The 27750-nt window shown below is 38.3% G+C and overlaps 1 protein-coding gene across 2 annotated transcripts in view; it reads left to right on the top strand.

Annotated features, from left to right (window-relative positions):
- AFF4 (ALF transcription elongation factor 4) overlaps positions 1-27750 on the top strand; it is a 54160-nt gene that overhangs the window by 12684 nt on the left and 13726 nt on the right. Inside the window, exons 2-14 of one of the 2 annotated variants that reach the window (XM_062003079.1) lie at positions 6980-7106; positions 9084-9875; positions 11269-11313; positions 12319-12405; positions 17153-17189; positions 18563-18611; positions 19581-19601; positions 20154-20208; positions 21208-21245; positions 21625-21787; positions 22323-23240; positions 25065-25153; positions 26499-26736. In XM_062003079.1, the coding sequence (XP_061859063.1) occupies positions 6984-7106; positions 9084-9875; positions 11269-11313; positions 12319-12405; positions 17153-17189; positions 18563-18611; positions 19581-19601; positions 20154-20208; positions 21208-21245; positions 21625-21787; positions 22323-23240; positions 25065-25153; positions 26499-26736 (2655 nt within the window). In that variant the 5' untranslated portion in view covers positions 6980-6983. Of the gene's footprint in view, positions 1-6979; positions 7107-8262; positions 8385-9083; positions 9876-11268; positions 11314-12318; positions 12406-17152; positions 17190-18562; positions 18612-19580; positions 19602-20153; positions 20209-21207; positions 21246-21624; positions 21788-22322; positions 23241-25064; positions 25154-26498; positions 26737-27750 lie in introns of those variants that run through there. The other variant, XM_062003081.1, reaches the window with a different exon arrangement.

Raw genomic sequence — 27750 nt, 5'->3', positions numbered from 1 at the left:
CTTACAATACATACAAAGGTTCACATCCAGCTTAGAATACTTTATGACCTCCCTGTTGATTGTGCAAAAGGAATCCTTGACATGAAGGGTGAGATAAAAACATTTGTGTTTATATTCATGGTCAATCACTCATTTGTATCTATATGGTATTACCAATACAGTTGTATCTGTATCGTATTAACAGCAGTTCAGACCTGCTCATGAAACCTTGGAAAAAGGGATAGCTCCCCTCTAGAGATGGAGCTGTGTTCATTCTCCTCAAAATATCTAAATGGGATTGTAGCTCAAGTTTTCTTACATTTGTGTGTGTGGTCTTAAACTGTGTGAGTGTGCCTGACAGCAAGTTGATTGACATGGAGTTATAATTTAAGAATAATTAACCTTTTCTTTGGTGGAGCAGATACCACTTGCAGCTGGAGCCTCCTCAAACTAAATACCCCTCCCTTGGCACAGGATGCTGCTGTAGCTTTCACCACAGTTTGTGGAAAACTGCAGCTTTTGTGTCAAAAGGTGTAAGGGAGAGAAAGAAAACAGAGTACTTCTTCCTTTTGAAAAGTGTTAGGGTTTTTTTTTCCCATTTCTTGATGCACATAAATTTTGAATTCTCTGTAAATTCATTCTTAGTTTGTTTTCCTTCTGACATTGAAGCTTTCATGAAATGCTTCTGTATTTGCAGCATTGTGATTATCGTATAAACTTCTGGAGCAGTTCACTGTTTGTACTTTTTAAGCAAAGCTGTGTCATCTTAGTTGGAAATGTTGGGGGATTTTTTCTCAATTTTTTTTTTCTATACCATAACATAGAAAGCAAGACATTAAGTCTATGTATTCACTTTTACATTATAAGTATTAATTAGGTCTTGCTTACACATGAGTGCTTTCCTATTTTGCGTGTTGGTGGGTTTTTTTAAATTTTGTTGTTGCAAGGCAGTTATCTAATTTCTCTTTTTTAACAGCTCTTGTATGAGTACATTTGTATTAAAAGCTGACAGAGTAGCATTTCGGGCTTGTGTACATGATTTTAGTAACAGGAATAGTAGTGATGCCAGTCAAAATGTGCAAAAGTTAGGAGAAGCATGCCATGCTAGCTCCTTGGATGCTCCTTGCTATTCATGGTACAAGGAAGAAGAGTATTTGAAGTAAGTAACAGATATCTTTGGGAGGGAGTTGGATGCAGCATTAAGGTGGGTTCTGGTATTTTTTAATGCACTCTGAAAACATTATCATTCCTTACTACAAGCAGGATTTCCAACTTTTTTATTCCTTGGGGTTTTTTGTTTTTAATTTTTTAAAAATCATTTGGATTGTCTGTGCTTCACACAGCTGGGTGTGCCCTGTACCAAGTGCTAGATAGTGTGTGTGCTCTCTTAAGGCTGTTTATTGGTTATGGCCAAATGTTGTCAAACAGAATTTGTGGTTCAGCGCTGGATAAATGAACTGTTTGATTTCTCCTGCTTATGAAACCAATTCAGATAGAAAAAAGCCCTTGAGTTAAATGAGGATGTCTTGAAGGAAGTCAAGGTGTTGTAAACATGCTTTGAAGATCCACTTATGCTTGGTTGAAAAGTGATTGCATTTTGATGGGTGTGCATGGAGGGTTCCTCAGGCAAACCTTTGCCTTTGATGGTTTTGTCTTTCGGTTTTGTCTTACGGTGGCTGGGAACATAGAGTGATGCTTCTGGTGGTGAGGGTGCTGATGAGGTTGTACTAGGACAGGTTCTTGGATGCCTGTTGTGGTTCAAGAGGAGTAAGAAGTAGGCTGTTAGTCATACAGGAACTGGCCAAGATCCTCCCTCCTTTAAGAGCATTGCATGTAAAACTTTAGCAATGTGATTGTGTTGGTTTTGGGGGGTTTTTTTGTGTGTTTTGGGGGGGGGAGTTGGGTGACTTTTTCTTTAAGTGGTCCAAAAGTCCCATACCTGATATCTATCCATTTACTCTAGAGCTGAGGGAATGGAAGATAGGAAGCAGAAGTCTGCAGCAGGTAGGCAAAGCAGCAGCAACACTGGCATTTCATAACATGAGTTATGAATCATAGAATGGTAGGATTTGGAAAGGACCTTTAGAGATCATTTAGTCCAACCCCCCTGCAGATGCAGGTCCACCTAGATCAGGTCACATAGGAACGTGTCCAGATGGGTCTTGAAGACCTCCAAGGAAGGAGACTCCACACCCTTCCTGGGCAGCCTGTGCCAGGGCTCCCTCACCTGAACAGTGAAATAGTTTTTTCTTATGTTTAAATGGAACTTTTTGTGTTCCAACTTCATCCCATTACCCCTTGTCCTGTTGCTAGCTACAATAGAAAAAAAGAAATGCCCAACCTCCTGACATCCACCATTTATATACTTATAAATATTAATGAGATCTCCCTTCAGTCTCCTCTTTTCTAGACTAAACAGCCCCAGTTCCCACAGCCTTTCCTCATAAGGAAGATGCTCCAGGCCCCTGATCATCTTGATGGCCCTGTGCTGGACTCTCTCCAAAAGTTCTGTGTACCTCTTGAGCTGGGGAGTCCAGAAATGATCACAGGACTCCAGATGAGGCCTCACCAAGGCAGAGTAGAGGGGGAGCAGAACCTCTCTCCACCTGCTGGCTGCACTCTTCTTGATGCACTCCAGAATGCCATTGGCCTTGTTGAACCTCATGAGGTTTCTCTGCCCAACTCTCAACCGGTCGAGATCCCGATGAATGGCAGCACAGCCTCTGGGGAATCAACCAGTCCTCCTAGTTTGGTGTCATCGGGGAACTTGCTGAGGGTACACTCTGTCCCCTCATCCAGGTCGTCGATGAAGATGTTGAACAAGACTGGCCCCAGAACTGATCCCTGTGGAACTCCACTGGCCACAGGCCTCCAACTTGATTCTTTGCCATTGATCACCACCCTCTGGGCTCTGTCATTCAGCCAGCTCTCGATCCACCTCACTGTCCACTCATCCAAGCCACACTGCCTGAACTTTCCGATGAGGATGTTGTGGGAGAAGATGAAGTCCCAGATGATGATTGCTTGAGTGGATTCTAGCCAAGGCCATGCCACTTTTGAATTAAGGATGTACGGAAACCTGATGGAGCTTAGTAAGATGTTGGAATGACAAATAAAAATTGTCCTTCTGGTATGGATAATTTAAATAATACTTAAAGACTACATGTCCTCAGTACATTTGGATCAGCAATTAACAGCAGTTAAAGGAGGTACATGTGAGTGAATTTTGTGTCAGAAGTTTCTGTGAACTTCATGCTGAAATTCCTGCTTTCTTTCAACTCTTCATATTAAGCTGGAGAAGAGGCATGAGACTTGAATTAAGTCAGTTGCATAGTGAAATCCCGTGACTGCAGAGTACAGCATGTTCACAGCTGTGCACATATAATGGCATTCGACTTTCTAAGCAGGGAAATACTGTGCTGTGCTGTAGGCGTGTTTTTTTAATTTCTGAACTTTTTTTTTCTCCAAATGTGGAAATGAAGGTGACTTTGGCCCTTGCTGCAGGGCATTAGTTTAGTCTCCCTTAGCCTGGCTTCAGTTCTCCTAGGCATTCACATTTTTACACAGATCCCCTGCTAAGAGGAAGAGGGGAAATTATAGCAGGATACTCTTGATATCCTCTTATATCCTCTTGATACAAGTCAACAAGTTCCTAATCTTCCCCTTCCAGGCTTGGTGTGCAGGGAGGGAGGAGCAGCAATGCTACCCTCTTACCCAGAGGATGGGGTAGGGGTGGCAGGAGCTTGGCAGCACCAAACTGCTCTTGGATCCTTTGTCTTGTGGGAAAAGGCTTAAATCTGGGAATGGGTGTAAATGTGGGAGAGGGAGAAGCAGTTCTGCCTCTGTGCAGCTCTGACTGCATATGCAGCAGTGGTGGGACTGAGTTCCTTCCTGACAGTCAGCCTTGGAACTAGGGGAAAACAGAGCTCCTCATGCCAGCATGAGACAGGGCTTATGGCCGCTCTGACTTGGGGAAAAAAACAGGGACCGAGCAAATAGTGCGTAACTTAGATCACAGTAGTAAATTTTTAGATGATGGATTTTTAAGATTTGTTATAATTAAAGTGATTTGAAAACTCAGTTGTGTGGTTTCCTTCATGCTGAAGTTAATTCTAGCAATGTTGGTTTAGTAGGCATGCCTTGGACTTCTCCATTACAAAGTGTCTCTACTACTTCTGTTTCTTGAACATTGGCAAATTTAACTTCTGTTACATTTTGTGGCTATGGAAGATAAAAATTTGACTGGGAAGCTGTCTGAAGTACAGAATTAAGGAAGCCCCGTGAACTTCATTTATTTACACATTTCATGCAAGTGTGATTTCAATATCTTAGTACACATTATAGGTGCTTAAAATGTCTCTGTGTACAGATTTAGAAGATTAGATACAAATAAGTCTAACAGGAATTGCATTCAAACTATTGACTAATAAAAAAATCTTAAATTATTTCAAAAATCCTAAACCCTGTCCCGATACAGTCAAAATGACTACCCATGAAGATATTTATCATCAATCAGTTTACATTGACCTGGCAGGTATATCCAGATCAGCTCTGGCTTTGCTCCAACTCTGATCTCAAGTGGATCTTTGGTATAATCTTCTTTTCATATGGTAGTGTTGGTACAAATGTTGGGTTTTTTCCTTAGCCCCAAGAGTTAATGTTGATGCAGTTTTGAAAGGTGATGCTTGCCTCTGTAAAATATAGTAAAGATGTTTGTTAATATTTAACGCTCTTATTTGTGAAATGTAGATATATAATTCATAGGAATATAATCTTCTAAATGTATAGCTGTATAGAGTTCACTATCTTAGTATATTGATATGAATGAACTATTCAAATATAGGGTACTCCTATTCCTTGCCTCACGTTTTGCCTTGAATGGTAAAAAAGCATGGCTTCAAACTGTTCCAGTTGGCTTCAACCAATCAGGATCTATAATTACAACTGATATTTGTCTCTTTTTAAATCCTACATGTATAAGAAATAGGGCTGCAGTCTAAAGAGTAAGCTTTTTAAGCCTCAAACTTTTAAAACAAGTTTGCCATTAATGTCAAAATGACCCAGGTAGTTTGCTGCATTCCTCTCGCAGTAGACAGCCTTGATGTTCATTTGCAGTTACATAAGTTCAGATGATTGCAAGATAACGAGACAAAAAAGTTACTTTTCACGTGTAAGTTGAAATTTATTGTATTCCTAGCTTTGCTATCAGCATCCATTTGGGTTATATTGATGCTTTTACCTTATTTACTTAAACTTACGCTTGCTTTTGAAACTCCTCAGAGAGAAGTCTAGATGCAGCTGAATCTGGACTTGGTCTCAGACTGGGTCTGTGGTTTACAGCTAAAAAATTATATTTGTACACTCAATTCTTTATACAACTTAAGTAAGATTTCAGTTTCAGCATGCTTATTCTAAATTCACTTACCGAGTATCTGACATGATAAAAGGTCCTTCTGCCTCTCTATTTGGTGATAGTTCACTCTGAAGTTCGATCTCTAGGTTCTCTGAACCTTTGATGTCTCACAGGCATCAAAGTATAGAAAAATAAATAATTTAATTGTAGAGCAGGAAGATCAGCTCAAGCCAGATGCTTCCAGGAAGGCACAAACCCAAACCAAGAAATCCCTTGACAATTATACTCTTATGGGTTATTTGCCTGCCTCTCACATGATGGTTGGGTCCTGTAGTAATATCTGGGTCTAGGGTCTCCTTGTTTCTCTTTGGATCCTTTCTCTGTCTTCAGACAGGCTGTTATTTTGTCCAACTGCTGCTGTTGCTGCTGGTCCTTATCTCCTGATTTGTGCTGGCTCTGAAGGCAGTGTTTAGCTGAAGTAGGTACACATTCACTAAAACTCGGTGAAAGTTTACAGCTTGTGGCCTAAGGCGTCAGCAAATCTGGCTACTCATGCTAAGCAAGTACAGCTAAGCAAACAGCATACTAAATCACACAACGCAAAATGATTCCTTCTATTTGAAACATAGTTCTTTAAGCTAAAAGACTGAAGTCTCTTAACATTAAGAGGCATCCCTGCTCAATCAGGGAGTTGCATGGCACACATTCCAGTTGCCATCCAGGGACAGCTCAAACTGGGCTCATCTCTCATTGGTAAAAGATACTGTTGCCTCAAGGAGCAACCATGAGAGGTGTCCCAGCTCAAGGGGAAATCACTGTGCAGCCATGCTGTTGAGCAGGGAGAGCTCAAAGAAGGCTCGCTTAGGTTGTCATTTATGGGATAAAGGGGTTGGCCTGTGGTCAGATTGCATACAATGGGAAAGGTATTCATGAGACTCCTTGTACCCACAACTTTCTCTTTATGGGTTTCCTAGAGGAGTTGTTGGCCTGTTTATGACTCAGACCTTTGCCTCCTTTGGAGCCTGTACCAAATGACGGTGAGTTTGGTTAAGTGGGTCAAGTGATCAGTCACAGGCAAAAGGTGCAGTATTTCCAGAACTTCACTGAAATTACTGCTTTGAGTAGAAATGGCTTTTGAGAGTGAGGAAGGAAGAGAGACCTGGAAACAACATCAAAGCATGATACTAGCATACATGGGAGAACAGATGCCAAATCTACAGGAGAAGTGAAGCACTGAATGGGTGGGGGGATAAGAGAGTAAAACTGCAAAACATTTTGGGAGATGTGGAGGAGAAAAAGTGTTCTAGAAATGAATGAAAGATGTACAGCGTGGGTTGAAATACCTAAACGATTCAAGCAGGTGAATGAGTTTGAAATAGTTCTGTGCCTGAGGACTTTGTGGATTTAATTTATTATTACTGCATAAACTTTCTCTTTAGAAGCTAGCTGTAGAGTGTGGGCTACAGCTCTTCAAAGTGTGAGGCATCTTAAACTGGACAAACATCATTTCAGTTTTGAGGAGTTATTGTCAGCAGGGGGTTCTTAACTGAGAACATTCTGTAAGCAAAACAGGTATGGGGGCTAACTGTGTATGCTTGCATCCCTCCTCATTTCCTTCTGTGATCAGAAATTATTTTTTATTCATAGCAACATGAACCGTGAAGACCGGAATGTGCTGCGTATGAAAGAAAGGGAAAGGCGAAATCAAGAAATTCAACAGGGTGAAGAAGCCTTTCCACCTAACTCTCCTCTCTTTGCTGAACCATACAAAGTTGTGAGTTTATGCAGTTCTTACAAATGTAGTTTTTTATAGAAGTCGTATGCAAATTTGTATTTTAAATTTATTTTTATCTGCATTCTTTTTAGATCTACAGCTCCTAGGTCAACCTAATGTTTAAGCAGTACTTGAAAATAAGGATGAATACTTACCAACCAGCTCTACTGGCACATTTATAATAATGCTTATGAAGGAGGAGCTGTTTTGCAGGGAGTGAGAAAAGGGATTATAAAAGCATAGTTTTTTTTTTTTGCTTCCTTCTGTTTTTGCTGTAGTGACTCAAAACAATTAAACTGTCTATTGTGCCATGCCAAATTGGGGGGTTTTTTTGGGTGCTTTAAGCCTGTTGCTAAACTTCCTGATCTTTAGTCAGTGTAATCCAGACCTGAATAAATTCAGAGAGAGAATGTTAATTTAATGAATTAATTTTAAGGTTAATGTTAAATGCCAAAATGCCTGATATAGAATTATCAGCTTGTAACTAGAGCACCATTTTTTGTATCCGATCTTTTAGTTTCTTTTGAAGGAATGGACTCTGTTCATGCTCTTGTACAGCTTTAAATTTGTGATAGGTTTTCCTTCTGGATTTGATTTGCTGAGCAGAACTGGAAAAATATCCGAATTCTAGGAGAGCTAAAGAAGTACTATGTACGAATTTCATTCTGTAGCTCAAAACTCACTTTGAAAGCAAACCTATGCCTTTACTACAATTTCAGCTGGTTTGCAAGAAATAAAAGCATTGTGAGTCAAAACTGACCACCTGCAAGAAGAAAGTTGATATTTTTTATTATTACTATTATTGTTCTCCCATTACATCATTGTGCATGATAACCAAATCCCACAAGTATGAAGTTAACTAAAGCTTGTTGGGATGCATGGGAAATGGTACAGTATACCTGATTTGAAAACAAACTGGTTATATAAGTGTCCTGATTTCAGCTGGAATAAAGTTAATTTTCTTTCTACTAGCTGATACAGTGCTGTATTTTGGATTTAGGATAAGAGTAATGTTGATAACATACTGCTCTTTTACTTGTTGCCGAGAAATGTTTATACTAAATCAAGGACTTTTCAGCTGCTCACACTGCCCTGCCAGTGAAGGCTGGGAGTACACAAGAAGCTGGGAGCGGACACAGCTGGGATAGCTGACCCCAACCAGCCAAAGGGGTATTCCAGTCCACATGCCCAGTATATAAACTGGAGGGAATTGGCTGGAGGACACTGCAGCTTGGGGGTTGGCTGGGCACTGGTCAGTGGGTGGTAAACAATTGAATGGTACATCACTTGTTTTGCATTATTATCATCATTATTATTATGATAATCATCATTATTATCCACATTATTATTATCGTTATCATTGTAGTTATTACTCCTTCCTTTTCTATCCTACTAAACTGCCTTTATCTCAACCCACAAGTTCTACTTTTTCTTTGATTCTCTCTCTCATGCCATTGAGGGGGGTGGTGGCGAGTGAGCAGCTGTGTGATGGTTAATTGCTCATTTGGGTTGAACCACAACAGTAAGAATGAACACTTTCTTATATATAATCTTGTGGTCAACAACAAAAAATTACATACAGTGATGAATTTAAGCTGATTTTATTTCACTGTTAATTAAAACTTTTTAGGAGTAATATATCCTGTATTAAAGAATTAGTCTTTAAGGTGAGTTTTTACCGTGACAAGCATCTACAATTGTTAAACTTGCATCCAGCTCACCAATGCGTTGTTTGATGCACTAATTAGTACTGTTTCAACTGTTGCTGCTGCTGAAATACATCTCTTCCTTATGCTTTAAGGAGTTAAATGACTGCTTTAAGAACTAAAATTGGGAGCTGGAAACAATGGCAAAAAATATGTGGATGCTAGCCATGATATTAGCCCTGAAATTTAGATTAACTGCAGTAGTTGTCAAGTGAATTAGCTGAAAATGAAGCTGAGATTTGTAAAGCGTTTTTAAAACTTATTTTCACAGACCAGCAAAGAAGACAAATTGTCTAGTCGCATTCAGAGCATGCTTGGTAATTATGATGAAATGAAGGATCTTATAGGAGATAGATCGCTACAAAAGCTTGTTGGAATTCCTAAGCCAACTGTACCATCAACACCAGATGAAAAATCAAACCAAAGTTTCTTTGGTGACCAGAGACATAATACTAGCTCACATCAGAGCAGCAAATGGACTCCTGTAGGACCAGCACCTAGCACTTCCTCGCAATCTCAGAAACGGTCCTCGGGTTTACAGAGTGGACACAGCAGTCAGCGTGGCAGTGGCAATAACACTAGCGGTAGTGGCCAGAGGCATGACCGTGACTCTTACAGTAGCAGCAGTAGCCGCAAAAAAAGCCAGCATGGATCTGAACACTCCAAACCCCGTTCTTCCAGCCCTGGAAAACCATCTGCTGTTTCTTCACTGAGCTCCAGCCATTCAAGATCTCATGGAAATGATCACCACAGCAAAGAACATCCACGTTCAAAATCTCCCCGGGATCCTGATGCCAACTGGGACTCTCCCTCCCGTGTACCCTCATTTTCAAGTGGACAACACTCTAATCAGTCTTTTCCACCTTCACTAATGTCCAAGTCCAGTTCAATGTTACAGAAACCCACCGCATATGTGAGGCCGATGGATGGGCAGGAATCCATGGAACCAAAGTTATCCTCCGAACACTACAGCAGTCAGACTCACAGCAGCAACGTGAATGAGCTGAAGCCTAACAGCAAAGCACATCTAACCAAGCTGAAAATACCTTCTCAGCCACTAGATGTAAGTTGATGTCTGTTTCCTGGCTTCTTAAATCTAAGTCACTTTGGGCTGGGATTTTCCAGCTTCTTCAAAATCCTAATCCATATAACTAAAATTTAGTTTTTAGTAAACTCTGTGAATGTTTTGTTACATAAAGAATCATAAGCTTATTCAGTGAAGACCTGTATTTTAAATGGGAATGTGCAAAACTGATTATTTTTTCCTTCTGCTTCTTCCATGTGGATACTGTGATTTTTTTATTTTTTATTTTTTTAAATTAAATAAGGGCTGTGTGATATTCAGAAGGGCAGCCTTAACCCAGAGAGGCTAATTTTTGTAGAGCATTTCTGAAGTCAGAAGTTAGTGAAATAGTAGGATATACACAAATACTTTGACAAGGTAGCTACATATACTGTTATTACTGGGAGCCACATTGTCTTAGACTAGTGATACTATCTGCATATATCAGATTTTCTTTTGAAGCATGTAGCAATTACTAGGTTTGATTATTGTAACTTCACCTGGGAAAAATAAGCTAACCCTAAAACATACCAAATTAAACAGGTTTCAGAGCTTTTATCGGTTATGCTGGTTACAAAATACCTATTGGATTAACAACTTTTAGTAGTTTGGTAATTCTTGAATTATTAAGGCACAGATTCTTGACTACAGCTCACCTACAAGGAGCCTTTCTTAAACAGGAGATGCAGCAGCATTTTAGTATTAACTGCTTGAATGGTGTTAGCTAGAGAAAAGCTTTTGTTCCCGGGTTTTCAACAAATAGCAAAATAAGACCCAGGGCGCAGGTAAGGAAATTGGAAAATAAATTATTTTCTTATTTGTGAAGACCTGACAAGCTACTGCTGATACAGTGAATCATATAGTAACTTTTCATCCTTCCTGCTTGTAGCAGTCGGGGATGAAGAAGATTCATAGTTTCGTAATTATTGCCGTTTCCAGATTCATACTGTAATGTATGGTTTACTTCATAATGTAGTTTGTCATTGCTGTGCGTCCATGGTCATGCATTTGAATTCAGATATTATCCACTGACTTCTTCCAGGAAATGATGGAAAGCTACAATTCTCTTTCCTCTCTGTCTAGAAGTTTTTAATATCACTAGCTACCTATGATCACTTCAACTGTCAAGCAAAAAGTAAGAGATTATTGTTGCAGTTTTATAGATCTCATGTATTTGTCTTTCATAACTGGATGTGACTCATACCATAAAAATATGGATCTATCTGATATTAAAATTAATGTTGCCGAAAAGAATTATTAGAGTCTGTTTGTATCTATATCATTGCCCCATGAATCATAAGGATTTAAGTTTGTTTTTAACTGTTTCTGCCCTCTGGGATCTTATAAGGAAAATTGGCTTTAGGAGACATTAATCTTACATTTTGATTTGTAGGCATCAGCATCTGGTGATGTGAGCTGTGTGGATGAAATTCTGAAAGTAAGTTCCCTGTGCTTTTGTTCATAATTTATTTGTTGAAAATATAAACATTACTAAGGAGGTGGAAAGTACTCTGCACTTGATTAGTGCCTTTGAAATTGGCTTGGCTGCAAGTTGTTACATGAGGGCTCTTCAATTACTTCTCTAGGACAGGTAGAGTGGGAGAAAACTGGAAGCAGAGCTGCATGTGAGCTAGGCACTGGATGTTACTGAGTGTGCACATAATCTGCTAGATATCCTGTTCTGCTTGGCCACCTCCCTGTTAACCTAACCAGAATTACCTGTTTCTTCCACCAAAATACAGCCCTTACATTTTGGGGGGGCTGGGTTGGTTTGGTTTTGTTTGTTTTTTGTTTTGGGTATTTTGGGGTTTTTTTAGATTATAGTCATTTTTGTGCTACGTCATGGCAGAACTTTCCCTGTTCTTCTGCGTAGGTTATTTTCTCAAGTATTTTTACCCTGCATGGGATCCTCTGGTCATGTGTCTACCATCTTAAAAGAATCATCAGGTTCCCCTTGAGCATTTCCATGGCTCACCATTTGCTCTGCCCATCAGTACTTCATGGGCCTTGGAGATTCTCTGAGAAATATAAGGCACTTGCTTTCCACCTTTAGGCATCTGAGTTTCCCTTTTTTCCTCAAACTTTACAGGCTTCCTTTTCTTAAGATTGGCCTATCTACTCCTGTATCCTACAAGTGCTCTTCACAGCCTGAAATGATCAGACTGACTTCCCCTGCAGTTAATGTTCAAACCAACTAGTTTTGTTGATTTATGCCTTTCTGCTCGTTGTTAGGTCTTAACTATGTGTTCTCATGGGTGTGACGATTTAAGATTTATGTTTATGTGCAAAATCACATTTGGGAAATTAAGATTTGAATATAAATCTTAGTGAAGTGTGGACAATTAATTTAAAATTAAGAGGTTACCATTTTGAATCAAGATTATAACTTGAAATCTTTGCTTCAATTTTGCTAATAGCTTTCCTTTTTTTGTTCTGGCTATAGGAGATGACCCATTCTTGGCCTCCTCCACTGACTGCTATTCATACACCATGTAAAACTGAACCATCAAAATTTCCTTTTCCAACAAAGGTCAGTGCTGTAGTCAAATACTGAATGCTGTTGAAAGTGTAACTCCTAGTAAAGACCAGGATTTTGGAACTCTGAAATTTCAGTTCTGTATAGTACTGGGTTTGTTTTGGCGCTTTGTATCTCTTTATCTTGCTTCACAACACTTGTCAGCAGTAGCCTTGTAAAAAATGTCATTGTTTTTCCCTCTGATTTACACACACACAGAGCAGTCTACAGACATGTCTGTAATTTTTTTTTTTTTTTCCCCATAAACTCAGATGTTCCTCAGGGTGCTTCTGAAGCTTGGAAACACCATTGAGCCTTTTTTCCTGTTAGGGAAATACTTTGCACCATTTGGTGTATAACCAAGCAAGTGTGTTTACCTCCACCTATCAAAGTAATGGAGGTCAGCTGGTAATACTAAGAAGTTTAAATGTACTTTTCTGCATAAACAGAATTTTCCTCATAATTTTGAAGTCCTTTAATAATTCTATTAGATCTTACATTTTCAATTACAAAACAAAGAAAACAGTTTTAAAATCAGCCTCAGCTGTAGGATTTGAAGGCAAACTGGCACTGATGATTGTTTGCCTTGAAATGCAGCTCTGCAATCTGCAGTATCTTGGAAGCTGATGGGGTAGGCAGGGTGGAGATAGGCAGGGTAGCTAACTGTGGGTAGCAACTTGAGCAAGTAAAGTTCAGCTTGCAATAGCTGACTCATTCAAGAATTTATGTTTTGTTTCCTGTATCTGCTGATCACCAGTAAAAGATTTCACTGAATATAGTTTTTCTCCAGCCTCAACATATCTCTGAAATGGATTGGTGTACTCCGCCCCTAATTTGTCATAACTTCAGAGTGAAGGAATTATGCTGTTTATCTTTTAAAAGTTACCTTCATAATAATGGAGACTACACTTTTTCTTACCAGACTGCTGTCCTAGAGCACCACTTGCTGCTATCAGTTTCCTGTTTGATTCAAATTGCTCACAAAATAGAACAGATCAGTGAAATAATTTAAGAAGGTTTTCTCACTGAGGTCTCTATGTCCTCTATCTAAACCCATTGTCTTATGTGAGTACTTTGACATCACCTCCTTTTGGCCAAAGGTTCCAGGTCCATTGTTGTAAGTGCACATCCACAAAACTCTTGCAGACTAGTGTGAAGTTAAACAGCTCAGGTTCTCATACTGTCTCCATATCCCAGAGCTACAGGCAATCCTATTGTCTTGTCCTCTGTGTTGCATGTTCCTGTCTCACAGTGTCTTGCTTCTCTCCAGTGAGCTGAAAATGCAGAACATGCTTATACAGGTCTCAGCTTTACTTTTTAGGGCATATCTAGGAATAAATCTTGTAGTCTGTTTTCTTAACATTAGATCAATAATAGTGTTGCATATATTACTTTTAGTTGGGGTTTATTTGCTATGTTACATAAAACTGAACTTGGAAATAATTATTACTTTTTATTGTAAAGAAAGAAATCCCACACCTTTCCTCATCAACTGTGGTGCTTAATCTGCTGCTTTGAATACTTGTTCCTGAACCTTTGGGGAGATGTTTTCACACACTTGTGCGCACAGTTGATTGAGGTTGATAGAACTCTTGTTTCTGCGTTTCTCTGGCATTTGACTCGGTTGGAGAAGAAAAAAGGTGTGCTGAAGTTTATGTATTGTTGTGACACAGAGGGAAACTATGATTGTGGTCTTTGTGATGTTTGAACAAAAAAAGGTAGGTTGTGCATTTTTCAACCTATCAACCTGGGTTGTATTTCTTCACCCAGTTTTCAAAAAATTCCATTTATGGCTGCTCTGAGTCTTTTGACTTGTTGCCAGCTTTTTTATTTTGTGGCTGCACATCTTAGCCGTGGAACTTTGTCAAATTCTCTCTCTGCATCCAAAGCCTATAATTTCCTCTGCCTTCTCCCCTCTGTCATTCTTGGCAGCAGGATCTTTGCAGAATTCCAGTGAGTTAGCGAGCCATAGGCTTGTGCAGTCTGGACCCAAAGCAGAATTCAGAAAACAAATCAAAGCAGTGGTTTACTTTAATCAAGCAGTATTGTTCAAGGAAAGCTAGTTCTCTTTAATACTGTGCTCAGTTTATTTACAACTACTGTGCTACAGTGTTGCACAGCATTTTTCTTGTGTGCAGAAGCTTGGTATGTTTTGCTTCTGAACATTAAATTAAACTCCCTTTGGTGGACCAGACAATTAAGATTAGAATGGGATGAGTTTTCCCTATGTGTAGATAGTGAGTGGCTTGAAGGGACACAAACTCCTGACTGGGACCTGTCTGATTATTATAGATACAACATCGTGCAAATAGGTCTGGGAAAGTTTAAGGGATGCTATGAAAATAATGTAGATTTCTGAGTTTTGATAGAAAATGTTATGTAATGACCTAATGCTCTATAATTTTATCCTATCTAACTTTTTTTAAGCCATAGTCTCACAGTCAAAAACTCAAAAAATACTGGCATGTTTGTAAAATAGATTCAAAGACCCAGCTGCTTGATAGAGAGGGGAAGTTTCAAAGCAGCATCAAAGGATTGCCAGTTTTGCTGCCTGTGTCCCTGTGCAGTGACCTCAAGTACCCAACTGCCATTCTGTCCAGCTGGCGAGTGTCTTTCTCTGCACTGTTTTTTTTTTTTTTGTGTTCAAGTATAAGCTGTTACTTTGTTTCCTACTTAAGTGTCTTCAGTGTCTAACCTCAGCAGCCTATTATGCTTTGGTTAACAGGACTTCCTCCCGTAAGGTAATTTCTTCTTTCTAAAGTTAGACCTTCAGAAGAAACTGCTGTAAATAACTTTGGAGTTAAAAGCACAGCTTTTGACTTTTTTTTTTTTTTAAATATCTGAGTTTCTTAAAGAAATATGTATTCAAAGGCAAGGTAGATGGCAAGAGAGTTGGAAAAAGTTACACATTTAAACATAAAACCTCGTTAAAGTGCATTTAGCTGAAAGACTGCACTATGCCTTAGAAATAGGAAGTTGACTCAAGTTAGAAATTCAGCAGGTTTTTTCTGCAGAATATGTGATACGTGCATTGCTAAGAACAGGTGCCAGTTCCTCCTCCTCAGCACCATTGCTCTGTAGATGTGGTGTTTGATTACTAGGTGATCTTCACTTTGTTTTTGACTTAGAGTTTGTCAGCTTGTCTAAGCTGACAGTGGGAAACAGAAATCAGAGAATCACAGTTGCACCTATGGTACCAATGTAAAAGATACAAATGGAGTTTTACTTTAAGGGTAGTGTAGCTGTTGCTTTCTGTGGAAGTCATAAACCTTCCCTTCAACTTTAACTTCATCTTCACTTTAAACACATATTATTTTTGTTTGCCTTTGCTTTCTTTCAACTAGTAAAGATTTAGAGGCATTTGAAACACCTTAAAAGGAAAGCTCCCTATTAAGTTCCATATCAACAAAATACTTGGTTCAATGCGTTATTGCAACTGCTTTCACTTTGAAAATTAAAAAATAAGGTAAATTAGGAATATTTAAGTGTGCTTTCTTGTGTAAAGCTTTTGTGTGATTAAAAAATTGAATTTTGTAAACTGAGTATGTAACTGCCGCACATCATTGGCTTTGTGAAACTCTTTGGGAAGCCTCGTTCACAGGTATGCCAAAAAAAAGGAGTTCATTGTTGAATTGTAATTCTGATTTGTTGTTGCCAGAGCCTTTAAGTAAAATGTGTAGAAGTAACTTTGAATTGGGTTGTATATTTTCAGTTTTTATTTATGGGGCCAGCCTTTGTCCTCATTTTAAAATGAGGTCAGAAAGGTCCTATTTTAAAATGGCAGTCTAGACTAGAAGTAGGTTTTCACCTACTACTTTCACTACTAACTTGATAATGTCTGCATATTTTTTTATTAAAACAGTATTTTAGCATTTAAAAAAACCCCTGTAATCTGCTGTGACTATGAATTGGGTTTTCTAGAATGGGGATACTGAAGATCATACAAGTCCTAAAATTGCAAGACTTCATCCTTAATATCTAGATGTATTTATAGGTAACAGCTTCATTATATATCTAAGAAAGTTACACCATTGTTCATTGGCTTTTGTACATGTGATTTGTCTGATTACATGGATTGGACATCCTCTGGGGAGGAGGAACGGTGTGTTGGCCAGCTGTGCCTGGCTGAATTTACCAGGGACTCACATGAAGCCTCTGTGAGAAAAGGGGGCTTTTGGCAGAATGTGTAGACACATTCATATTTTAAGTTTCATTGTCTCTTAGGCTCCTTTGTGGCAGAGATTTATTTAGTTTTTGTTGATAGGTTGTTACTGTACTTGTTGCTTGTCCACCACGATGCTGTTTGTCTCTGAAAAAGAAAAATGCAAAGAAAAGAATTTGAATGAAAATACAATAAAACTACCTGCTAAGCTTTTCCATATATAAAAAATGTTCAGAAAAGTGTACTGAACAGTTCCTTACCATGCCAAATATACATGAAGATGGGATTTATGGAAGTTACAAAGGGATTTTTGGGTTTCAGCTGTCATATAGCATTTTTCCCTTAAAATCAAGCAAGTGAGAGAGCTGGGCTGTGGAAGAGGAGTGTGAAGCTGTATTGTCATGGCTGGTGAGAGAAGTGGAGTCCAGATAAAGAATCACTTTTTCTGTTTTGCTGTTAGCTGGTTTTGGGGTTTTTTTTTTCCATTTTTAGAGGTTAGGTGCCATCTTGTAAATGAAAAGACTATCATGCTTGTATCATGGCTTTTGATGTGCTGAAATTCCCATGGAAAAAAATGTTTATGATCTTTTATTATCTTAGGAGTCTCAACAGTCCAGTTTTGGCACTGGAGAACAGAGTAAGTATATTAAACTTCCTGTAATATGCTTAATGTTTTTGTTATGATTCAGTATTCTTACTGTCATGATTTTTTTAGAGAATGAGATTTTCCAGACTGTTCATAGGATGGTGTCTAAGTTAAGATAGCTGTACTTAGTTAAGCTTTAAGCTCTAAAAAAATTGCGTGATTTTCTCATTCTTAAAAACTGCCTCTTTGATTGATTAAATGAGAATAGCTGAGTACTAAAGCAAAACACCCTTTAAAAAACCCTGATATCTGCTTTGGAACATACTGGAAACCAAAATAGTGAATATGTTTATATTTCAGTAGAAAAAGCACATTGCTGTTTCACTGTTTGTTTTCACTTTGTTTTAAAATTAAGAGAGAGAACTAGTCAGGAGCTCATACACTAGTATGCTTAGCAATATCCTTGAACTTCTTGTCCTGGAATGCATTGTCAGATGTTACACAAAAGCAGTTTTTCTTTAACGGTACTGTTGTTTTGAACATTACTGAAATCAGTAATTTAGCACAAGTAATATACCAGATAAAGTGAAATTAGAATTCTGCTATTACTTTCCAAAATTCTTTCTGTTCCCTCTTGAAGTGATTAAACAGGTTGAATAATAAAAGAAGAATGATTTATTCTTAGATATTGACAAGCACCTTAATCTAAGTACCTGGTACAGCAGGGAAATAAGGAAATGCTAATAATATATAATAATGCTAAGCCATAGACTTGGTTATATGATCAACTGGTCTTTAGGTGTGTAAAGGGAGAGGCAAAGCACAGAACCAGATTTTAACTCTTGTTTGAATTTTCTGGGAAACTTTCAACAGTCTCAGTTCTTATTTCTGTTGAGTTGTGCTTATCAATTTGCCAGAATTAAGGGGAAGGAACAGCCCCCATCCCCCTCAACTGAATAGCAGATTGTGTCAGTATGTGTTTCTACTGTAAGAATTGGTTTCGGAGTTTTAATTTCTGGATCTAAAGATTGCTCATCCACTAAAAAAGCAAAGTAGGGATGTGAAACAAGTCAGAGTTTGACAGGTTGATGTATATCCTGTATCCTGCATGTAGAAGGTGGTAGATTAATCTCAATGGAAACAAAACAGTTTTTCACACCATTAGTAACAAATCGTATTCGTTTGGACAGCAATGATTTAAATAGTTGTCTTGATTATCTTAATTAAGTTATGTGCTGTAGTTTGTATTGTGTCTCATCCACTCACTTCTTCAGGCTGTGGGAGATTGTACTTGATGTCAGTTATTACTTTCTCCTGCCTACTCAGTCATCCTTGGTTTCTCTAAGACTATATACTTGTGGCAACTTTGGAATTCCTTCTTTTACTGGCTGAGTTTTCAACTGTGCCTTTATTTTTTCTTCTAGAACGATATAATCCTTCATCAAAAACATCCAATGGTCATCAATCCAAATCGTAAGTGGCTGTTGAGTGTTGCTCAAACAAAAATAGCTGTGTCTTTCACTAGAATGTGTCAGTTCTTGTAAACACTTTGGTATACTTCTTCCTTGATTGGCAAAAAAAAGGGATCATTTTATGGGACATCAGAATGAGTAACAAACACCCTCTGCTGCCTTTGTGCTCCCTTGTTTTTTTGTTGTCAGGATAGGTGTGCAAGGGTTTGGACCTCAGAATTGGCTTGTGAACTAGAAAGATATTGGCAGATAAAAATGTACAGCATGGGACAGGACTTATCAAACGTGCATTGCAGAGCTGCCAGCTGGAAGCAGCTTGTAATGGTGGCACAGATAGACGGGACAGGCAAATGTATCAGTGAAAATAAAGGATTACTAGATGATCATATATTTAATGAAAGTGATTGTAAATTCTGAAAACTTTTTGCTTTTGTTTACAACAAAAAACATTTGTTGCTATGCAATCACAAAATGAAGTCTAGTTCTGCTTGTCTGTGTAACTTATATATTAAAAAGCGCATGACCTATGGGAGGGGAATAGAACAAGAAGAACCTCCCGTCAGTTATTTTAGACTTACAGTCAGATTCCCAAACACGTAGCATTTAAGTGGTAGAAGTTCACCATTTGACTCTGCTTTTGTTAGAGCAGTACAGCCTGGAGGAACTGTGTTATTTCAAGGCAGGAGAATGTGAGAACATGTGGGAATGAAAGGAAGCATCGGACATGTATTGAGCTGAGATGATGTTTACTGTGATAGTACAGTTTAAAATAATTTTTTAAAAGTGATTGTGATCCGATTAAAAAAAAAAAAAAACAAGAAAACAACTTTTGTAAAAGGATAGCACTGAAAAGTATTTCAGGAACTAGGTCCTAGAGGCTGGTGTTTCTTGTCAGATCATCAGTAGAACAGCTGTGCTGTGGAACTCAGAAATATTAGACTTTTAATCTTTTCTTGTTTTCTTTCTCCAGATGTGAATCGAACCAGACAGAGTAAGATGTTTTATTTTTGTAATCAAAAGTGTTTTTTCAATAAGCACAAAGGCCCTGGACCTTGCCATATGTTTTCAATGTGTTCACATATTTTCAGTATTGTGAAACAGTTTGTGTATGTATGACTACCATAAATAATTATGGCTTTGAATAATAATAAAATAATTATGACTTAATGGTTGCACTGTTGCCACGAGACAGGAAGCGCCCCTAGTGTTAGCTTTCTTGATGCTATTTTAAAAGGTGTTCTTGGCCATAGTATATAAAAAGTTGAACATACACAAATTAGCTCCTCCTGCAGTAGTAAATTGTGTCAAATTCCTTTCTAAATTTAACAGAATGGATGAAGGAGTCAAAGCATTAGTATCTTTATTCTTCTCTAGAGAATGACTTAGCTCATCGTTCTTAAACACTAGATGTTAGTATCTTGTGGATTTCACCCACTTAGCTTGCTTTGTAGTATAAACAATAGCGTGTTGAAATATAGAAGAATGCTTTCAAAGTAATTAAAGTATGTGGAAAAACTTGTCTCACTTTCTCCCTTTTGCTTAGTATGTTGAAAGATGACTTAAAACTTAGCAGTAGTGAAGACAGCGATGGAGAGCAGGTATGTTCATTAAATGAGTTTCAGAAAAATATAGCCAATGAATTCACAGTTCAGTACTTCAGCAGTTCGAAATTCCAACAGCAAAGTGAGCAGCTTAAGAGGAGATTTATGGTTAAGAAGCAAATCAAATGAAATATTTTTAGACAAACCTCAGGTATACCTAGATGTAAACTTAAGGAAAATTATGTTTTGTGGAAACAGTACACTTTAATCTAGAAAACCTTGATTTATTGATTTCAAATGGGCTTTCTCTGAATATAAAATGGAAATAGTATCCTTTAAAACATATGTAATGACTAACAATTTAAAGATATTCTGCCACTATTGCTAAGGAGTATATGGATGAACATTTCTGCACATTAGCTTGGACTGTGTTTGGGATGATAAGGGATGCTGGATCTGTAACTGGGAGTATAGCAGCACCATTATTTATATTGAAAAGTCTCTTATTTTGTCTTTGTCCATATTAACTTTATGCAGCTTCTGCCAGAAATGGCATTGAGCATGCTAAATTAAAAATACCTGTAGATTCTGTGCTACCCAGCAGTAATCCACACTCCTCTTTTGTTTCTTTTCTTCACGTTCCCAGTTCTAGTACTTGATTTTCTTCATGTGGAAAACTTGGAGTTAGTACTTTTAGTTGGTTATCTCCTAGTCCTCTAGGCATCTGAGCGTTAGCATTGTAAAATACTGAATCATCTGATTAAAAAAGGTGGAAAGGTGGTATTAGTGAGCATTAATGAGTTTCTGTTAGTGGAAATAGGAAATCTTAGAACTGTAGTCAGAATATATAAGATTCTGAGCTAACAGACTTGTGAGAACTCAGATAAAATAACTCTGGTGTTCTTTCTGTATAAGGAAAGTGTGCACAAATTTAAACTGCTTGCAAATACTGAATTGAGATGCTACTCAAGCTAAATAATTCTTTGCAACTTAATTGTATATACAGACCTAAAGTAACATCTGAAAGCTTCATGCTCTTTTTTTTTTTAATTGCAGGACTGTGATAAGACAGTGCCAAGGAGCACACCTGGAAGGTAGGCATTCCTGGTGGATGGCAACATAGGAAGTAGAGTGGTGATGTTCTGCCCAGTCAGCACTCTTGACTTGATCTCATTTCTAAGATATATCTTTGTCTTTTGTGTTAAAGCAAAAGGTGATTAGCGTTTAATCAGTGATTAAACAGTGTACACCCTGCAAATTATGCTAAGCACTGTGGGAAGGGGTTAAAGACAAAGACCATTGTTTGTTTCCAGGGTGAGCTGTGTTCAGTTACATTGAATTTGCTAGTAAAAGTTAATGAAGTTATTAAATTTTATTTTTTCTAATGAGAGGACACCTAAGATATATTTGTGCCTTGGCTCGTGTTTGCTTATTTTTTCCTTTCTTTCTTTTTTTTTTCTTTTTTTTCCCCAGTAATTCAGAACCTTCACAGCATAACAGTGAAGGAGCAGATAATTCAAGGGATGACTCTAGCAGCCACAGTGGATCTGAAAGCAGTTCAGGATCTGACTCTGAAAGTGAAAGCAGTTCCAGTGATAGTGAAGCTAATGAACCGTCACAGAGTGCATCCCCTGAGGTAGGAGTTAACATATGTTTGGGCTGCATTCATTATCTTGGCATTGATCCTGATTTTCAAAAGCAGAAAAGATTAATAAATTCTCAAGCTGTTTAAAAAAACCCAAACCACCAATGGACTGACAAACATGGGACCATTTTCAAGACTGATTGTTCTTTTGCTGAAGTACTTGTCATTGGATATGGTAACAGTTCTTTATAGGAGTATGCATTTGATGTTTGAGGTGATTTTTTACCACCAATTATCTGTTGGAAAGCATAAGTTAGGTACGGTAACAGTACCTTAAACTGTAGCTTTTTAGTCTGGAAAGCTGTGGCAGCAAATATTGCCTGTTGATAGCTGCTGCTCAAGATGAAGGAACAATGAGAGCTGTTATTAGTACCTAAATTCATCTGCCTATATTTAATTCATTATTTATCTTGGGATTTTTGGTACACCTCTTGCTTTGGCATACAGCATAATACAGGTGTCCCATGGAAAAGATGGATGAAATGTGAAATATTTTATCTGACACTTGTTTTTTATTTGTTTTTAGCCTGAGCCACCACCAACAAACAAGTGGCAACTGGATAACTGGTTGAACAAAGTTAATTCACATAAAGTGTCACCAGCTTCTTCTGTGGACAGCAATATCCCATCCTCCCAAGGCTACAAAAAAGAGGGACGGGAACAGGGGACAGGGAGTGGGTACACTGATCAAAGTGGATCCAAGGATTCCATTTCATCTACTCCAGGGCGAGATTCCAAACCCACCCAAAAGGGCTCAGAGAGCAGTCGCGGCAGGCAGAAATCACCTGCCCAGAGTGACAGCTCAACACAAAGGAGGACTGTAGGTAAAAAGCAGCCCAAGAAAGCAGAAAAGACATCTGTTGAAGAGCCTAGAGGAGGTCTTAAAATAGAAAGTGAAACCCCAGTAGACATGGCAACAAATATACCTTCAAACAGGCACAAGGCAGCCACAAAAGGCTCCAGAAAACCCAATATAAAGAAAGAGCCCAAATCTTCCCCTCGGCCTACAACAGAGAAAAAGAAATACAAGGCTTCGAGCAAATCTGCCCAGAAATCCAGGGAATTCATAGAAACAGATACCTCATCCTCTGATTCAGATGAAAATGAGAGCCTGCCTCCTTCATCACAAACACCCAAATACTCTGAGAGCAATAGGACTCCTGTTAAATCTTCCATGGAGGAGGATGACAGCTTTTTTCGGCAAAGAATGTTCTCTCCTATGGAAGAGAAAGAGCTTCTTTCACCACTCAGTGATCCTGATGAAAGGTACCCACTTATTGTGAAGATTGACCTGAGCCTCTTATCAAGAATACCAGGGAAGCCTTACAAGGATGCTGATGCACCCAAAGTGGAAAAGAAGAGCATGCCAGAGAAGCATGCAAGGGAATCCCAGAAGCAGCCATCTGACAAAAGCTCTACAAAAGGCAAAAGGAAACATAAACAGGTGATGATTTTGTAAAAATTGATTTTTATCTGTTATCCCCTTAGTGGATTGTTACTGGTGTCAAGTGTGTAGCCCAGCAGACCAGTTCATACCTCAGTGTGGTGACTCTGAGCAATTCAGGAGGTGACTGTAGTTAGCTGTTTTGTGGAGAACACACTGATCTTTTCAACCACAAATAAAAAGCAGGACTGTCTGAGGGCAGTAAAATGGACAGGAATCAATGAAGAAGCTGAACAGAGCAATACCTTGGAGGGGGAATTGGTGGTGTAATTTTAAATTGCTTTTAGAAACCTCAGAACATACACAGTCTGTACAAAGAGCAGAAGCAAACCTATGACTGTTAGATGGACTCAGTGATTCAGTGAGATTTAATAACTTTCTGGTTTCCATGAAGTTAGGACTGTGAAGCCCCGATTTGGGGATCCAAAAATTGCTGTGCCATTCTGGATTTCATCCTGAAAATTTCATTTTAAGAGGAATTTGGCAGTGGTTGTAAGACTTTGTTGACATGTGGAATCAAATAATTATATTATTCAGAGTAATTTGACTCTCCAGAGGAGGCAGATAATTTCAGTTGAACCAGTTTTCCTACTGAGAAACCTAAGTAAACTTGGTCATTTACTGAAATTAGTGTTGTCTGGGAGGCTGCAGAGGTTTCTCTTCCTATTTTCTCTGGATAAGGAAATGAAGTAAGAAAGTATGAGCTTTTTTTGTAAAATGGGAACTCTGACTGGCACAGTGATGAATTACGTTTTTTGGAAGTATTACTGTATGATTCGTAATGTTCCTGGGAATGCAGTCACAGACTCCAGTGGCTTTGAATATACTGACTTCTGGTTCTTTGACTGGTTATGCCTTTCAGTATGTGTTTGGGGTTACGGCATTAAATATCTGTGCTCTTATATCTAAACCAAAAACCTTTGGTAAGATCAGTTAAATTTAGATTTTATCCCAGTAAATAGTCTGATTGGTAATTATTTTGAATCCTCAGATTACTCTGATGCAGGCCTGTTTGAAGCAGCTAAAGAAAGACTCACCCCTTCCCCTGCCTGATTTAAGTTTGTGGGTGGTCTGTATGCAACTGTCACCACTTGATTTCTACACCTGATCTGCTCAGGTGTTTTCTTGAGCATAAGGGGATTGCATCATCAATGTAACAAAAATGAAACCTTTTGGGTTTGAATCTGGGTTATGTTATCAGAACCTGCTTTAGCAGGGGGGTTGGACTAGATGATCTCTAGAGGTCCTTTCCAACCCCTGTCATTCTATGATTCTAAGGCTTACTCTCTGAGGCCCTGTTTTCCCTTTTGTTCCCTGCATTGATACTCCAGCTTTTGCTGAAGACAGCCTAGAAATCTACCTGCAAGGCCCTTTGACTTTAGGATTAGATTTATGTAAAAACATAGTCTTCAACATCTCTGAGCTTACTTTAATAGACTGCAAGACTTTTACCTTTTTCTGACATTCATAAGACACCTCTCTTAGGCTCGACAACATAAAATCTATCTCCTGATCTCTTCCTGAAGCTTTTGACATTTTTCCGGTATTTCTTGTTGATAAAATGTTTCTGATAAAATGTACAACTTAGCTGAAACTTCTTTTATGCAGGCAATTTAGAAACCAGCCTTCGGTTTTCATTGTGTTCCAGTATTGGAGTCTGGTCAAATATTTATTGTGGAATAGATGCTGTAAGGCATGTTTTTGTGGTCTGTATTGTGCAAAATATCTGCTAAATTAAGTCTAGTGATGTGAAACGCTGTCACTCTCAGTGAAGCTGTAAATGTGAACGTCTTCCTGGATGTATTTCTTGTTTGCTTTATTCAGAATGAGGATGAAAACAGAGCCAGTGAAAGCAAGAAAACGAAACTGGAAGAAAAAGCTCCATCAGGACACAAGACTTCTAGCAGTAGGGAGTGAGTATCTTGGCTATGTTTTCAACATTGGAGGCTCAGGGTAATTGAAGAGGAGTGCCAGTGTTTTCCCAAGTGTTTTCTCATTGTTAATCCATGGGTAAAATTTCTTTGTTTCTTATTCTTCAGACAGATTTGCTACAGAATTTCTGTTAGTAATTGGTGGAAATTCATTTCCATAACCAAAAACATTGGCCAAGGACAATTGTTTTGCTTACTAGAAGTAAGGTAACCCTTCATGTGAAGGGTTGATGTTTTATGGAATATATACTTCCTGTTTTTTTCTCATAATATACGATAAGCTTTGATTTTGTTTTAAAAGTTACCTGTACATCTAATTTTTGATATCACAAAAGCTGCATTTCAAATTAACCCAACATTGTTTAATGCTCTTACTTGTGTGTTATTTCTGTAACTTTCCATGCATTTGGTAATAGCTTTTATGCTCTTGTTCGATTTATTATTTGGTCAGTGTTAACCACAGGAAGGAGTAAGTATGTTTTTTCCACTGCCTTTTAAAACTCTGTTATTTCAAGTCAGGCAACTGAAAACAAGTATAATTATGTCACAAAAAATTGTTCTGTGTAGTGAGCAATTGCCAAATTACAAATATGTGAGAAGCTGCAGCACATCAAATGCTGGAAATCATGTTTGCCCATTCTGAATTTAAGTCTCTTAATATTTGTTAGGAAATAGATGTAGAACAAACCTTTCTAGTTTGATTATACTCTTTTTACCTCTTCGTCATGATATTTGCTTGATACCAGTGTAGTTACCTGCAGGAGATTTAATTAAATAAAACTATATGATTTTATTAAAATAACATGTAGAAATAATTATTATGGGAAGCCAGGAGTAGCCAACAGTAGCCCTCAGCAGCCAAGGGGCACGTGTAGTTAAAGATTGTGCTGAGAAAGTTTTCCAGTTTCCTGGGTCCCACAGAATGCTTATCTGGACCATCTTTTTTCTGAGCTGTTAGGCTGACTAGCCTGCAACAGACAGGCTGGCGCTAACACTGGCATTAATTTCTGACGTTGTCAGTGTTTAGCATGTTTTTCTTAAGAACTGTTGTAGGGATGTGGTTTTATGGTTAGAACTTGTCTACTGTTTTTCTCAGGTCAGAACAAATAAAATGGTGAAAACGAGTTCAGTCTGGCTTCATCGAAACCTGCTCACTGAGAAAATTATCCATTCCTTGTCTCTATTTGCTAGATCTAAATATAAATATTCTTGTTTTAAAAGAAAAAACTTACATGAAAAAAAGTTTTGTGACGTTGGGTGATTTTTGGTTGATTGCTTTTGGTTTTTAAGGAAAAACCCCAAACCTGAATTTGTTCATTTTGCCTAGATCTTCAAAGCCCAGTGCTGTTAAAGAGAAGGATTTACTGCCGTCTCCTGCTGCCCCAGTCCTGCAGAAAGATTCCAAGCAAGAACATGGGTCCCGGAAGAGGACGGTCAGTCAGTCCTCATCCTTGAAGTCCAGCAGCAACCTTAGCAAGGAGAGTAGCAGTGGCAGTAAAAGTAGCTCATCTTCAAAACAAAAGAAGACGGAGGGGAAGGGTTCTAGCAGTGCTAAAGAGACCAAGGTAAAGGGCTTATTCTGTAAATGCCTTAAGATTGGTTTTTTGCTTTGCACTTTGACATCAGTATGATCTGAACAATAAAATGCAGTTCAAGTTAAAATGTAATTGGTTGTAAATATGCATTGTTTCATGTCATTGTGCTTAAGTACCTTGGAAGTCTACAAATTAGAAAATGACTTGGCAAAGATCATGGAATAGTAACGCTCATTCCTACCAAGTTCTTATGTTAATTAGCGAAATATGTTTAGTCGTCTTCTGAATACTGCTGCTCCTTGTTTATTGTTTAGTTTGTTAATTAGAAATATCACTTGAAAGCCATTTACACAAGAGTAAATGAAACATTGAGGTTACTCTTGTTTCATTGGAGCAGATGGAGATCTTGTCCTGATTTCTAAGGAGAGCTGGAGCCTGTGCCATGTTCAGTGCTAGGATGTGAAGCTATAGCTGTCACTTCATGATACTGTAGGATCACTGAAAGATTATTTTAACTCCAGCTTGGAGATGCCCAGGGCTCTCCATGGTTGGGGTAGAGAAAACATGATTATTGAGATACTGCAGACAATAGTTTTTGAGAGATTCAAGTTAGGAAGGTATTTAGATCTGATAGAATTTTAAAATATTAGAGGAAAATTCTACTCATAGGTGCCTAAATTTTCATGTGCTTTTTCATCCATATGTAAATTGTGTATTGCTAGACAGAAATTAGCCTGTAAGGACATCAGAGAGGATATTATTGCATACCTGTGATGAGCAGTTTCTACTGTATAGCCAGTTGTTGAGCATAGCATGTTTAACTGGGAGGGATTTCACCTTTGTGATTTCAGCACATACAGCCATCTCCAGGCACTCTGCACCAAAGGCCCAAAGCCTCTGACATGACAGGTTGTGGAAACTCCAGTAGTTTAAGCAACTGCTAAGCTGCAGTAGTTGGATTTGGAGTCTCTGGAAAGCTTAGAAGCAACGTCTAAAAACCTTCAGGAAAGAGAATTGATTTGCTGAGGAGTAAAGCAGCAAGTA

Source organism: Colius striatus, chromosome 9 (assembly GCF_028858725.1).
Source record: "Colius striatus isolate bColStr4 chromosome 9, bColStr4.1.hap1, whole genome shotgun sequence".
Taxonomy (NCBI): Eukaryota; Metazoa; Chordata; class Aves; order Coliiformes; family Coliidae; genus Colius; species Colius striatus.
This window is presented reverse-complemented; position numbering and strand designations above follow the sequence as displayed.